Raw genomic sequence first — 12,039 nt, 5'->3', positions numbered from 1 at the left:
GGGATTATAATTGGCCATGGGATTATAATTGGCCACCCCCCACGTACCCTGTGAGTTAACTGGGACAGCAGCAGCACGGGGAAAGACTTTTTTCCAGCAAGAAGTAGTTTAGTGTTACTTTAAAAGCTGGCTTAATCAGAGGAGATCTGGAAGAGGCTTGCAAATATCTGTTCCAATGAAAAGGCTTTCCTAACGGTGTAATGGAGTGGAATTGAGGGAATAAAAAGCTTTGGTTAAATACTGCAGAAACTTCCTAATAGGAAGAAACTGTGGAGCATGTCTGAAGGGAGGAGCTGATGGCTCTGGTGAGCAGGGTAGCCACTGCAGACAGCCAGAAAGGGCAGAGGAATGGCACCGTACACCCCGGGCTGCTCCCAAATCTCTGCCGCTTGGATTTCACAAGAGGAGCCTAGTTTTTATGTGTTGGAAAAGAGGAAAAAACCCCTGCCATCAGGCTGTTGCGGCTTTGTGCCACTTTTCATGCTCAGCCTGAGCCACCGTGTGCCTGTCTCTGCAAGCCCAGGGAGAGCCCGTGAAACCCCAACCTGTGGCAAGTTCCAAGTTTATTTTTATAGAGATTTTCTGTACAATTAACCCTTACTTGTATTATGCTGTTATATGCAGATTTATGTCGATGAGGTGATGCCCATGCATGGCCTGGGGTGCTGCCGCCACGTGGGGTGGTTAGGAAGGCTGCAGGGTAGCTTTTAAAATAAGGCTTTTAAAAGCAAAACTGGCAACTAGGAGAAAACTTTCCAACCGACTTGTAAGTTTTCTTTCTTTGTCATTAGAAGAATGACTTCAGACTTGCAGGTAGCCAGCAGTGCTCTAGGATCTTATTGCCATCAAATAGCCTTCCTCAGAAGGAGTTAAATGGGTTTAGAACTGCTGCACAGTCAAATTACTCTGTTTTCCTCGCCAAATATTCATCTCAATTTTAAACCTTGGGTTCTTGTCTTTTTAACCAAAACTAATGTTTCAGATGCAATCTAATCTTCCTACATGGCCACACGACAAGGAAAAAATCCCCTGGGGATGGATTTCACCCTCCTTCACTCCTGGGACCAGAAAAACTGTCATTTTTTCCCTGCATTTTTACTGCCAGGCTTTATCCCAGATGCCTCTTGTTGCTCTCCTCACCCCTCTGTATTTCCGCAGAATGCATTACTCCCCTCTTTTCCCTTTGTGTCGCTTTTTGACTTCCTAATGCTAAACCAAAGAGCTCTTGAAGTCAAAAGTTGCCATCTTGGCCTTTCTTGCGCATGTTGAACCCTGGCTCCTCAGACGTGTAAGAAGCTCTTCTTACCCATCATTCAGATCTGATACGTCTCTCTAGCATTTTTCCTCGGTTTTGCCCATAGCTGTGCTCACAGCAAGGTGGCTAACAAGCAAAATGCTTTTTTTCCCCCCGCAGCTATGGGGAACTGAAGGCTTTTGCAGCCCTGAGCATCAGCCTGGGGCTGGATCCAGGCTGGTCTCCATGGCCCCACACCGAGGGGTGTCAGCCCACCAGCACCTGTCCTGTTGAACCACTTGTTTCTAGCAAAAGGATTAACTCGGGTTTACTCAGCATCACAGCCGGGTCCGGAATCAGAGTACTTTTCCGAGTATAGTTTCTCCTGTGCTTAAAAACTAAGCTGTGTGGTGGGTTTTGGTTGTGTTTTTTCTCTCCATTTATAAATGAGCGGCTGGTTCCCAGCCGGGGCTGGAGCCGCAGGTAAGGAGCGGTGCTTCTGCTGGAAACAAGGGAGATGGGAACGGGAGTTGGTAACTGAAGGGAATCCGAGAGCGCTTCGTGCCCTCAGAGCAGGAAACTGCTGCCCAGGCAGAGGCTCTGCTCTTCGCTGCAGGCTGGGAAGAGGTGGCTGAGCAGAGATTTTCCAGGTCTCTCTGCAGCTGAGAGAACCCCATGATCTGCAGCCCTGCCGCTGCCGGCCAGAGCAGCAGGCAGAACACCCACGCGCATCCGGGGACAGATCCCCACAACACCGGGGACTGCGGCTCTCAGCCTGAGGATGATGGAGTAGGCGCAGTGTATGTGCAACTCTCTCCACTGGCAAGAGAAAAAGAGAACTTGATTTCTGTGGTGAAGACCTGCCAAGAGGCTGAGGGGTTCGTCACCAGCCCTGTGGCTGTGCCTGTTCGGGTCCTGCTGCTCAGGTCACTCCTTTCCAGCGGGAAGGTGCCGTTCCCTGCGGCCGCGGGCTGGTGGCCCCGGCGGGCTCTGGGCTAAGGCCTCCTTGCCAGCCTTTTCCCCGCCGGGGCCGTTCACGCACACTGCGTGGTTGCTTGCGTGCCGTTTGCTGGCGTTTAGCAGCAGCTCCTGGAGGCTGCCGGTGCGTGGATGCTGCTGCCGGCGTCTTGGGGCGGCACTTCCCGCATCTCTGCCTCTTAAACATGGCCAAGAACCCGCGTTTCCTTGGGAAATGGATGTGCCCTCTGCTTGGAAAAGCCTAGTCAAGGGAAATGTCGTCCCTGCCCGCACGATGTTTTGGTACCTCGGTGTATTTTTAACAAGTTGCAAGCTGTGTTTTCAATGAATCAGGCATTCATCTCCCGCGCTCGTTAACGCAGCGCAATCTGGCGAAGCCACCGGTGCCGCGGGGATGGTTGTGTTAGCTCAACCTTCCGGCTGCGCAGGCAGGGAAAATGTCACCTTTGGTTTACGCCAGGGAAGATGAGCTATGTTAAGCCAGCGTGCAAGGCTGCGGTCTTGGTGGGCTTTGCATCCCCACGCCTTTCGCTGTCCCCTGCCCTGTTCGGTCCCAGGCACCGGGACAGGGCAATACCCGCTCCCTGGAGAAGGAGACTGGGAAGATTTAAAATTAAATTTAAAATGCATCTTTTAGAGCTAGAAAGAGCAGAAACAGTGTGGTGCATTCCCTTCACAAAATAAGTTAGTGCCCTATGGCCTTCAGTGTGTTGAGCGTGGCTATAAATGTCCTTTATTAAAGGTTTCAAACTAGACAAGCTGGATCAATGGGCCGAGGTCAGCTGTATGAGGTTTAATAAGGCCAAGTGCAGGGTCCTGCACCTTGAATCACAACAACCCCAGGCTAAAGGCTTGGGGAGGAGTGGCTGGAGAGCTGCCTGGCAGAAAAGGACCTGGGGGTGCAGGTCGCTAACTGGCTGAACATGAGCCAGCAGTGTGCCCAGGTGGCCAAGAAGGCCAACAGCGTCCTGGCCTGTATCAGCACTAGTGTGGCCAGCAGGAGCGGGGCAGGGATCGTGCCCCTGGACTCGGCACTGGTGAGGCTGCACCTCGAATCCTGTGTTGTGTTGGGTCCCTCACTTCAAGAAGGACATTGAGGTGCTGGAGTGTGTCCAGAGAAGGGAAACGGAGCTGGTGAGGGGTCTGGAGCACAAGTCTGATGGGGAGCGGCTGAGGGAACTGGGGGTGTTCAGTCTGGAGAAGAGGAGGCTGAGGGGAGCCCTCATCGCTCTCTACAGCTACCTGAAAGGGGGTTGTGGTGAGGTGGGTGTTGGTCTCTTCTCCCAAGTAACCAGCGACAGGACGAGAGGAAATGGCCTCAAGTTGCGCCAGTGCAGGGTTAGATTAGATATTGGGAAGAATTTCTTTACTGAGAGAGTGGTCAGGCATTGGCACAGGCTGCCCCTGGAGGTGGTGGAGTCACCATCACTGGAAGTGTTCAAAAAACGTGTGGACGTGGTGCTTTGGGACATGGTTTAGGGGGCTTGGTGGTGTTGGGTTGACGGTTGGACTTGATATCTTGAAGGTGCTTTCCAACCTTAATGATTCTGTGATTCTGTCATTCTGTTTCAGTGACCCAGGTGCTTTCGGTGAGGTTTGCACAGCTCCTGCCGCGGGCATGGTGAACGGGGCTGCCCGCAAAAACCCCAAAACCTTCATGGAGCGGGGCTGTCCCTGCTCCCAAGCACCTTTCCCCGTCCTGGCCCTTTGGGAGGCACCTGCAGCGGCCAGGCCTCCCTGCCTTTGGCTCTGCCATAGCCCTGCTCTGGGCAGCACGCCGGTGCGGGAGCGTCCTGCTTCAGGCTTTGGTTTTAAAGAATTCAGGGTCGAGGTGTTGAATACCTCTAGGTCTTGTTCATGGTGCAAGTTTGGGATAAAGACAACGAAGGTGGTTTCCGAGCGGCGGCTGGAAGCAGGGCGGAGGCGCCATGGCGGGCTGCAGGCCGAGGGGCTGCGCCGCCGCAGGTCGCCCAGGCCACCGGTAAAGCTCCGGGCGCTTCTCTGCGCCTGGCAGGGCCGGGCAGCGGCTTGAGGGGAGCGGTGCGATCGCCCCAGTTCTGCGAAGTGCAAGGGAAGCTGACTATCAGTGGGAGGAGAAGCACGATAGCTGTGCTAATGAAGAAAAAAACCTATGGATAAGCAAGCTGGTTTTTAATCGGCGGCGTCTAGGTTAGGCAAAGCAATCCGGAGAGACTTGAGGCTTCTGCATCGTCCTCTTTAATGGCCACTTCATCCCTCAGCAGCACTGACTTACAATTTGAAAAGAGATTTTTTCCCCTCCTGAAAGGGATTAAATAGCATCAGCACAAGCCTCCAGGAGCGGCGGCAGTGCCGGGTATGGGGGAGGCAACCAGGCTGCCTGCCCCGGGCCGGGCAGGTCGGGGCTCAGATGAAGTGACGCACGGGGCTCGGTCCAGCGGCAGTGAATAGCACCGCTGGCGCTGGCTGGCGAGCGAACGGGGCATCGGGCACCGCTGCTGGCAGCCGACCGCGGGGGAACCCCTTCTCCTCCCTGCCCGGCACTGGCGAGTGCCAAATGGAGACACAACCAGGGCCGTAACGCCGGCAACCGCTAACAGACGCGTGCGAACACCGTCTTCCCCATTGCGCCGGGGAGCCCCGGAGCCAAGCGCTGCGGTGGGACGTGGCTTCGCCCAGCCACCGCGTCCCGTGCGGCACAGCCCCGGGCCTGTGCGGGGCGGCGGGTGAGACGGGCCTTGGGTTGCGGGGGCCATGGGAGCCGGGGGCTTCAGCAGCCCCCAGGGAAAGCAGGCGAGTGTCAGCCCGGCCATAGCTGAGCGCCAATTCATACAATTACTTTATAGAAAAAGATTGTTTCCAGCCTTGAAAATACCGCTGAGAGCTTCCGCCGCCGGCCCAGGAAAACCCCAGCTGTGCACCACCGCCCAGGAGGGCGATGGCAGGCCCCCTCTTTCGCAGCTGGTGCCCTCCATCCCGCGCTGTCCGCCCGGAGCCCCCGCTCACGCTGTATGCCTGTGGAAAGGAGACGTAGCCGTCCGGCGGTGCTCTGCCCCGCTTCCCCCGGGCACAGGCGCTCCAGAGGCTTCGCCTGGGGCGGATGCTCAGCCCGTGCGCGGCCGGAGCGGCTGACGACGAGCGGGCACGTCGGGGTTTGCTCGTCCCGCTCGCTGCCCCGGCCACCGCTCCCAGCGCAGCCATCCTCGGTGGTTTGCGTGGGCTGCTGCCGGTTCAGCTGCTGGGGACTGAGCTGGCTACTTGCCTCAGGCTTGGGAATTAGTGCGACGGAAACACAAAGGGCTTTTACTGTCTGGTTACTTAGAAACCAACCATTGATTTTACTTGGTGATTTTGCAGCGTCTGGGTGTGTGTGTATATATGTGTGTGTAAGGTACCTACACATATACGTACAGCTGGAAGCTGCAGAATACGTGTAAATGTATACATATTTTTTTTTCTTGGGGTTTTTCCTGGGTGGGTAGAGGAGAATCAGGTCTGTCTTAAGAATTGTTGCTGTTCCAAATAACTGCTCTGCCGTAGGACCAGTAATCGAAAAGCTGCGTGCTTTCAGGCAGACGAGGTCTGCGCCGGCAGGCGAGCCATCCCAAGTGGGCTGGGATTTTAGCTGTTCCGTGGCCCTGTGTGTTGATGTGGCCGCTCTGCTTTCAGGGTGCCCACCCACTAATTGGAGCGTGCAGTTGAGTGAAACGCTCACGAAAACGATGGGAGTAGCTGGGGGCTGCGACCCGGCGATGCTCCCTAGGCTGGACCGTGGGCTCAGGCAACCTCCTGAGCTGCCGAGCAGCTTCTGAGATTCTTTTGCAAAGACTTGGCGTTTTCAGTGTCGGCCCTTTACTATAGGCATAAAATTTTCCAAGTACCCGGGTCACGTGTACGCTAAGTAAATGGCAAAGACAGCTTTGGAAATTCAAACGCAATATTCCTGCCCAGATTTGTTAGTGGACCAGACTCTGCAAAGAGCTGGTTGTCGCTTTCCGGTGCAAAGCCTGGAGGGGGGAGCCCTGATGTGGCTTTGTGGCACGGGGGGACGGGGAGGGAGGACAGGGACAGCCAGCTGGTACCCGGGCCGAGAGCTGGGACAGACCCCGCTGCCGGGGGCATGGTGTACCCTATAAATGCCTGCAAACAGCAGAGGGTTTCACTCAACACTGTATATGCATGTGTATGTATGCATGTATGCATTTGTATATGCATATAGGTATATAAAGGGTATGTATATGCGTATATGTATAAAGGGGTATATATAGAAGGGGTGTGTGTATACATATATATAGAGAGAGATCTATATACAGCTCCATGGCCAAGCTGTGCCCTCGCAGCCATGTGCCTGGCACAGAGACAGAGCCAGGCTTTGAAAGGCAAAGCACAGCTCAGTGAGACTTAAAAAAACCCTCTTCTACAAAATAAATATAAACTGTTTGGAAATGCCCAGTAGCACTTGGCTTCTCCAAAGAGCATTATGCCGCGGGTGGGCTGTCTCCAGAAGTAAGGTGGAAATCCCAATCCCCTGAGCCCGGGCGCTTCTTTCCTGCCAGAGGCGTTGCAGCTCTGTCGGGAGCACGCAGGCAGCTGCCGGGTATTTGCCTTTTAACTTTCTGAGCGTTATGCTTTGTGCTGGTGAGCAGGGGAGGACTGGCATCGTTTGAGCTATTGTGTGCACAGATGGGTTTTGTTACGCAGGGGTCCAGCTGTGCTTTCACTCAAAAAAAAACACAAAAAGAAAAAATAGAAAAAAAAAAAAAAAAATCAGGTCAGTGCCTGCTCCAACCGTGCTGTGAGCCCGGGGGCCTGCGGTGCTGGAAACGCAGCTCCAGCATTTCAAATAGCTACTCGAGGACAAATTCCTGTCGCTCCCAAAATTTTGAATTCCTCTCAGCAGTGCTGAATTTTGGGTACAGCAGTGGTGTTGGGGGACCTGGGGAGGGCACCCCTGCCCTGGGGGCTGCCGGCATGAGTCGGGCTGGATCTCCTGCTTTCCCTGGGGACACCTTCGGTCGCGGGAAATTGTGCCACGTGAGCAAATACCTGAAATAGCCACAAAATCAGGTGTGTAAAAAGAGAAAGAGCTGGAAGAGCAGGGCATGGCGCATGCTGATGTTGGGTGCTCACCGCCGGTGAGCAGGGCTTTTTGTTTTTTATTATTTGGCTTTAAATAATTCCTTAGCAATAGCAAAAAGAGCAATGATGGTTCACAGCACTCTGCAGTGGAAGGTAGGTAGATGGACCCCAAATTATACCTTGATCTGGTAACAAAATTGCACAGATCCAGCTGCAATGTAAAAGTTAAAGCAGGAGGGTATAATTAAAAGGGTATTTTGCACCGCAGTGATACGTTTAAGTTAGGGTAGGGGTTTAATGTACAGCACATTTCATGGCCTCAGCGCTAATTATCTTGTCTCCGGCCTGGCTCTGGGAGGTGGGGAAGGTAATAACTTCATCTCGCTGGTGGTGAAAAGCAGCCGGTGTGTGTTGGGGATCCAGCCGGTGTGTGTTGGGGATCCAGCCGCTGCCTCCCCTTGGGCTGGGAAATCGCGGGGTGTTTTTCTCACGGAGAATCCACAAGCTTGGGAGCCCCAGCGGTGACCGGAGCAGGGGTCTGCTGCGATGGATGTGAGTGTTCTGACAAGTGTGAGGGTGAATAAAAAGAAATGTGAAGCTGAGTAAGGCGAATACTTTAACCGGGGTTACTACAGTGAATACTAACCGGTGATGGAAGTGAAGGAAACGTGGGTGCCTTATTCATGGGCCCCCAAATGACATCAGATGTGAAATACATCTGGATGCCTCTGGGTTTATTCCCAGCCCCCTGAGCGCTCCGAACTTCTCCCACAGCCCAGTGAGGCAAAGGATGATGGCAGGGTGTCTACCCTTCTCCAAACCGGGCACCCGGCATCCCCGCTGAGGGAGAGCCTGCCCCTTTTGGAGGAAAATGAGTGATTTGGACAAAAGCAGGGACTCAACTTCTCCGGCTGCTGGTTTCCCATGGGATTATTCAAGTTGTCTGTCCTTTCTGGGCTTAACAATATTTTCTAATTATTTTCTTTTCCTTCCAGAAACCTTGGAAAATCCGGACTGAGAGTCTCGTGCCTTGGGCTGGGTAAGTAACCTCCGTGGCTGCTGCACTTTCTGCAGCCACACGCTGCCCTAGAGTAGTGGTAGCTGCTTTTGTATTTCAGTGAAAATAAGCATGCGCTCTCAGCCCCAGCCTGAGCTCAGTCTTGCAGGTGGCTCACGGCAGAAGCCCTTACGCATGTTAGTAACAGCCCTGCACATCAGCTGAGGCGTCCGCCCACGGCGTGAGGCGGTGCTTTCCACCCGTAACACCTGAGTGGAACTGTATGAGGGTTTATGGCATAAAATCCTTCCAACACGACCCGATCCCCATGAGTGACAGCCCACAGAGACCACATCTGAGATGTCTGTGAATGCCCCTAAGAGCTTTAAGTGTCAGAGCTCCAGTTTCGGGGGACGGCAATCAGCCTGGGCTGTGGGCAGATTTTTATTTTACTTTATCCAGTGTGTGTACCTTGTTATTTCTGTCCCATACTGATTTGAAATCTAAAGAATATCTTACCAATATTTTATCTTATCAATATTTTATTAAAAAGGCATCTATAAGCACTGTGGCACAGGTGCTGGCCCTGCAGGTCCTGTATGGATGCTGCGGTTCCTGCAGGCTTTGGTACGTTGCTGCTGGCCTTTGGCTGCTGGGTAAGAGTGTGTGCGGTGGAGGGGACAACTCCTGTTGGCTTTACTCATGCGAGTAATGTCTTTGATGGCAGTTGAACCACTTACATGAAGAATGCTTAAAAGTACACATATATATATATATATATATAGATATAGATATGTATATATATAGGTATGTATATACAGGGCAACGGAGCTGGTGAAGGGTCTGGAGCACAAGTCTGATGGGGAGCGGCTGAGGGAACCGGGGGTGTTCAGTCTGGAGAAGAGGAGGCTGAGGGGAGCCCTCATCGCTCTCTACAGCTACCTGAAAGGGGGTTGTGGTGAGGTGGGTGCTGGTCTCTTCTCCCAAGTAATGAGTGACAGAATGAGAGGAAACGGCCTCAAGTTGTGCCAGGGGAGGTTTAGATTGGATATTAGGAAAAATTCCTTTACTGAAAGAGTGGTCAGGCATTGGCACAGGCTGCCCAGGGCGGTGGTGGAGTCACCATCACTGGAGGCGTTCAAAAAACGTGTAGATGTGGCACTTCCGGACACGGTTTAGTGGGCTTGGTGGTGTTGGATTGATGGTTGGACTTGATGATCTGAGAGGTCTTTTCCAACATTGGTGATTCTGTGATTCTGTGTATTTAAAAAACCCAAACACTGTAGAAAAGAGGAGGCTTTTTTTCTTGCTGCAAGCACCTTCTCGTGGTGCAAGGTTAGTGCATCAGGAGCGTGAAGCACCTGGGCATGCACAGAGACCCCCCAGGGATGGATGCTCAGCTGTGCCGGGGCCCCCCCAGCCCCATGTTAGAGGGTGGTCCTTGTTCCCCTGGGGTCAGAGGTGCTGGCATGGGGAGGTGGAGGCACTGGCGCATCTTTAGGAAAGCGGTTGGGTGTGCTGGGCTCCCGTGCTGCTGCCTAGGGAGCGAGCGGGTGAAGGCAGGAATGGGCACGGACCCAGACTCTGCCTGCATTTGGCGCCTGCTGTGGCCCCTTCCAGCCCCCCACTCCATCCCCAGCTGGTGCCGGTTGTGCTCACGGGGCAGGTGCCCGAGGGCTTAGCTCATTTTTTCCAATATGCTTTGAGATTTGATTTTAAAATTAAGTGAAATGTGAAAGTCACCTTGGATCACAAGTCATATAAATAAGGCCTATTCCACCAAGAAGAGCTCTTCTGGTTAAAATAGTCCCAAGCTTTGAAAGCAGAGATTTTATTTTTTACCCTTGCAGTTCACCAAGAGCTAATGTTGTTGTGGTGGAGAAAAGCAACGGGAAGGAAGTAGCAGCAGGAAAAAAACGTTTCGCAGAGCTTTAATTTCAAGCATGTGGAACTGCAGCAGCATCTAAATATACTGAGCTTTTGTGAGCGCAGCTGCACGGGATAAGTGGGGGCTGAGGAGGGAGCAAGTGGCTGCCGTGCTGCTCTGGGCCAGGTTGGGGAGAGCTGCCGGGCATCCTTTCGGCGCCACGCATCTCGGCCTGTCCCCGAAGCAGCGAGCCCTACAGCCCTTGCGTGTGTGCAGGGATGGGGAGGAGAACTAGAAAGCCTGAAATCCAGGTGCCACCTTCTCCTGAATGTACAGGTGTTTCTCCTGCGGCGCAGCTCGTACTCCCTTTCCACCGCGGATCCATCAGGCGTCCGCTTCGCGCGCTGGCTTGTGTCGCTTCTCTAAATAGCTTCCCTTTCGCAGTTCCCTAAAAGATAAATGTTTCCCTAAACTCCCTATGGCATGAAAATCTAATTTAAGGTTTACTGAATTTCTGAAGGCTCAGCAATCTTCCTTAAAAGCCTTCTAAACTCTCAGCAAGGTGGGAATATGCTTCACCCTGTAGTATGAAAAAGTAAGTAGAGAAAGACGTGAAGTGGGACAGAAATCAAAGCCAGGCAGTGCTAAGGCAACGCGAACCCTTTAATTATGTCCTGCTTCTCCCAGCTCACACTCTCTAATTAATTCGTTTGCTGGGTGCTGCCTGCAGTGCGAAAAGCGTTGAGCGAGCGCCCGAGGGCAGAGGGGTGTGTTAGCAGCGTGTTTCGCAAGCGAAGACATTTGGGAAGGGTTGCTGCGCCGGTGGCTGAGAGCGCGAGCATCGCTCCCGGTCGCTGAACCTGCCGCCGGAGCCGGGACCATTCTGCTGGGCTGAGCCCCCTCCGGGAGCTGAGCCCTGCTCCGAGCTGCGCTTTTGCCTCCTGCTTTGGCTGAGCTAATGCCGAGCGAGGCTTTAAATGAGGAATCTTAATAGTCTCGGCCTGGGCAGATGCCTGGGCTGGCGCGAGGCCCTTTCCGTGATGCTGGCTCCGAAATGCGATTGCGATGCAGGGGGAAAAAATAAGGTCACATTTTTCTTGTCATTAAGTCTGAGCAAATTCTGCCTGTGGAGACCGCCTGTTGATTTTTAGAAAATATTGAGCCAGCCTCCAACAAGGTGATTAGCCCTGACTCCAAGGAAACGAGCAGCCGGATGAAACCAGCCGTCCCAAACCCCAAAAGCCCGTTCAGCGTGAAAACGCACAGAAGAAACTTTCCCAAACGAGCGGTTCCTGCAGCCACCGGCGGGATACCCCGCGCTCGCGATCAGGTACGAAAAGAGACGTTTTTGGGAGCAGAAAGGGGTCAGCATCTGCCATTGCCCCTTGGTGCTTCGCTCTGGGGAGAAGCTTTAGCAGCCCTGGCACGTAGGAGAAGCCCAGCCCCAAAGGTCGGCGGGTCCGGGACGGTGGCGACGGGGTCTGATTCGCACCCAGCTGCGAATGACTGAGCGGCACTGATCACTCGAGCGCCAGGCCAGACCCACGTGCCAGACCTCCACGTGGCATCGTCCTCTCCGGGAGCAAGCCCGGGCAGGAATGGCACTGGCAAGGAGGCGAAGCACTGGCTCTCAGCCAGGAACCTTTTTTTTCCTGCCGAGGTGACACATCTGCTGGCGATGACATTACTGAGTGGTGAGTTTTGCATCAGCAAATAACCCAGCGATAATCACACCTTGCTAGGCTCTGGGATGCGATGGAAATGGAGCCAAATCTAGTTTTTAATACAGAAATTCCTCCGTCGAAGGCGAGGATATCCAGCTGGGAAATCGCTTTCCAGTGCGAGGGAGCAGCGTGGTGGGCGAGGGGCAGGAGTGGGACGTCTGTTTGCCGGTGCCACGCTGAG

General features: G+C 53.7%; 1 protein-coding gene across 3 annotated transcripts in view; it reads left to right on the top strand.

Moving 5' to 3' along the window:
* KCNAB1 (potassium voltage-gated channel subfamily A regulatory beta subunit 1) overlaps positions 1-12,039 on the top strand; it is a gene marked incomplete at both ends in the record, with an annotated part of 74,955 nt that overhangs the window by 38,255 nt on the left and 24,661 nt on the right. For all 3 annotated transcript variants that reach the window (XM_082003533.1, XM_082003535.1, XM_082003534.1), the window contains one exon: positions 8,266-8,309. In XM_082003533.1, coding sequence (XP_081859659.1) covers positions 8,266-8,309 — 44 coding nt within the window. The remainder of the gene's footprint in view (positions 1-8,265; positions 8,310-12,039) is intronic.

This window comes from Phaethon aethereus (genome assembly GCF_964289735.1).
Source record: "Phaethon aethereus genome assembly, chromosome: 9".
In the NCBI taxonomy this organism is placed as follows: domain Eukaryota; kingdom Metazoa; phylum Chordata; class Aves; order Phaethontiformes; family Phaethontidae; genus Phaethon; species Phaethon aethereus.
This window is presented reverse-complemented; position numbering and strand designations above follow the sequence as displayed.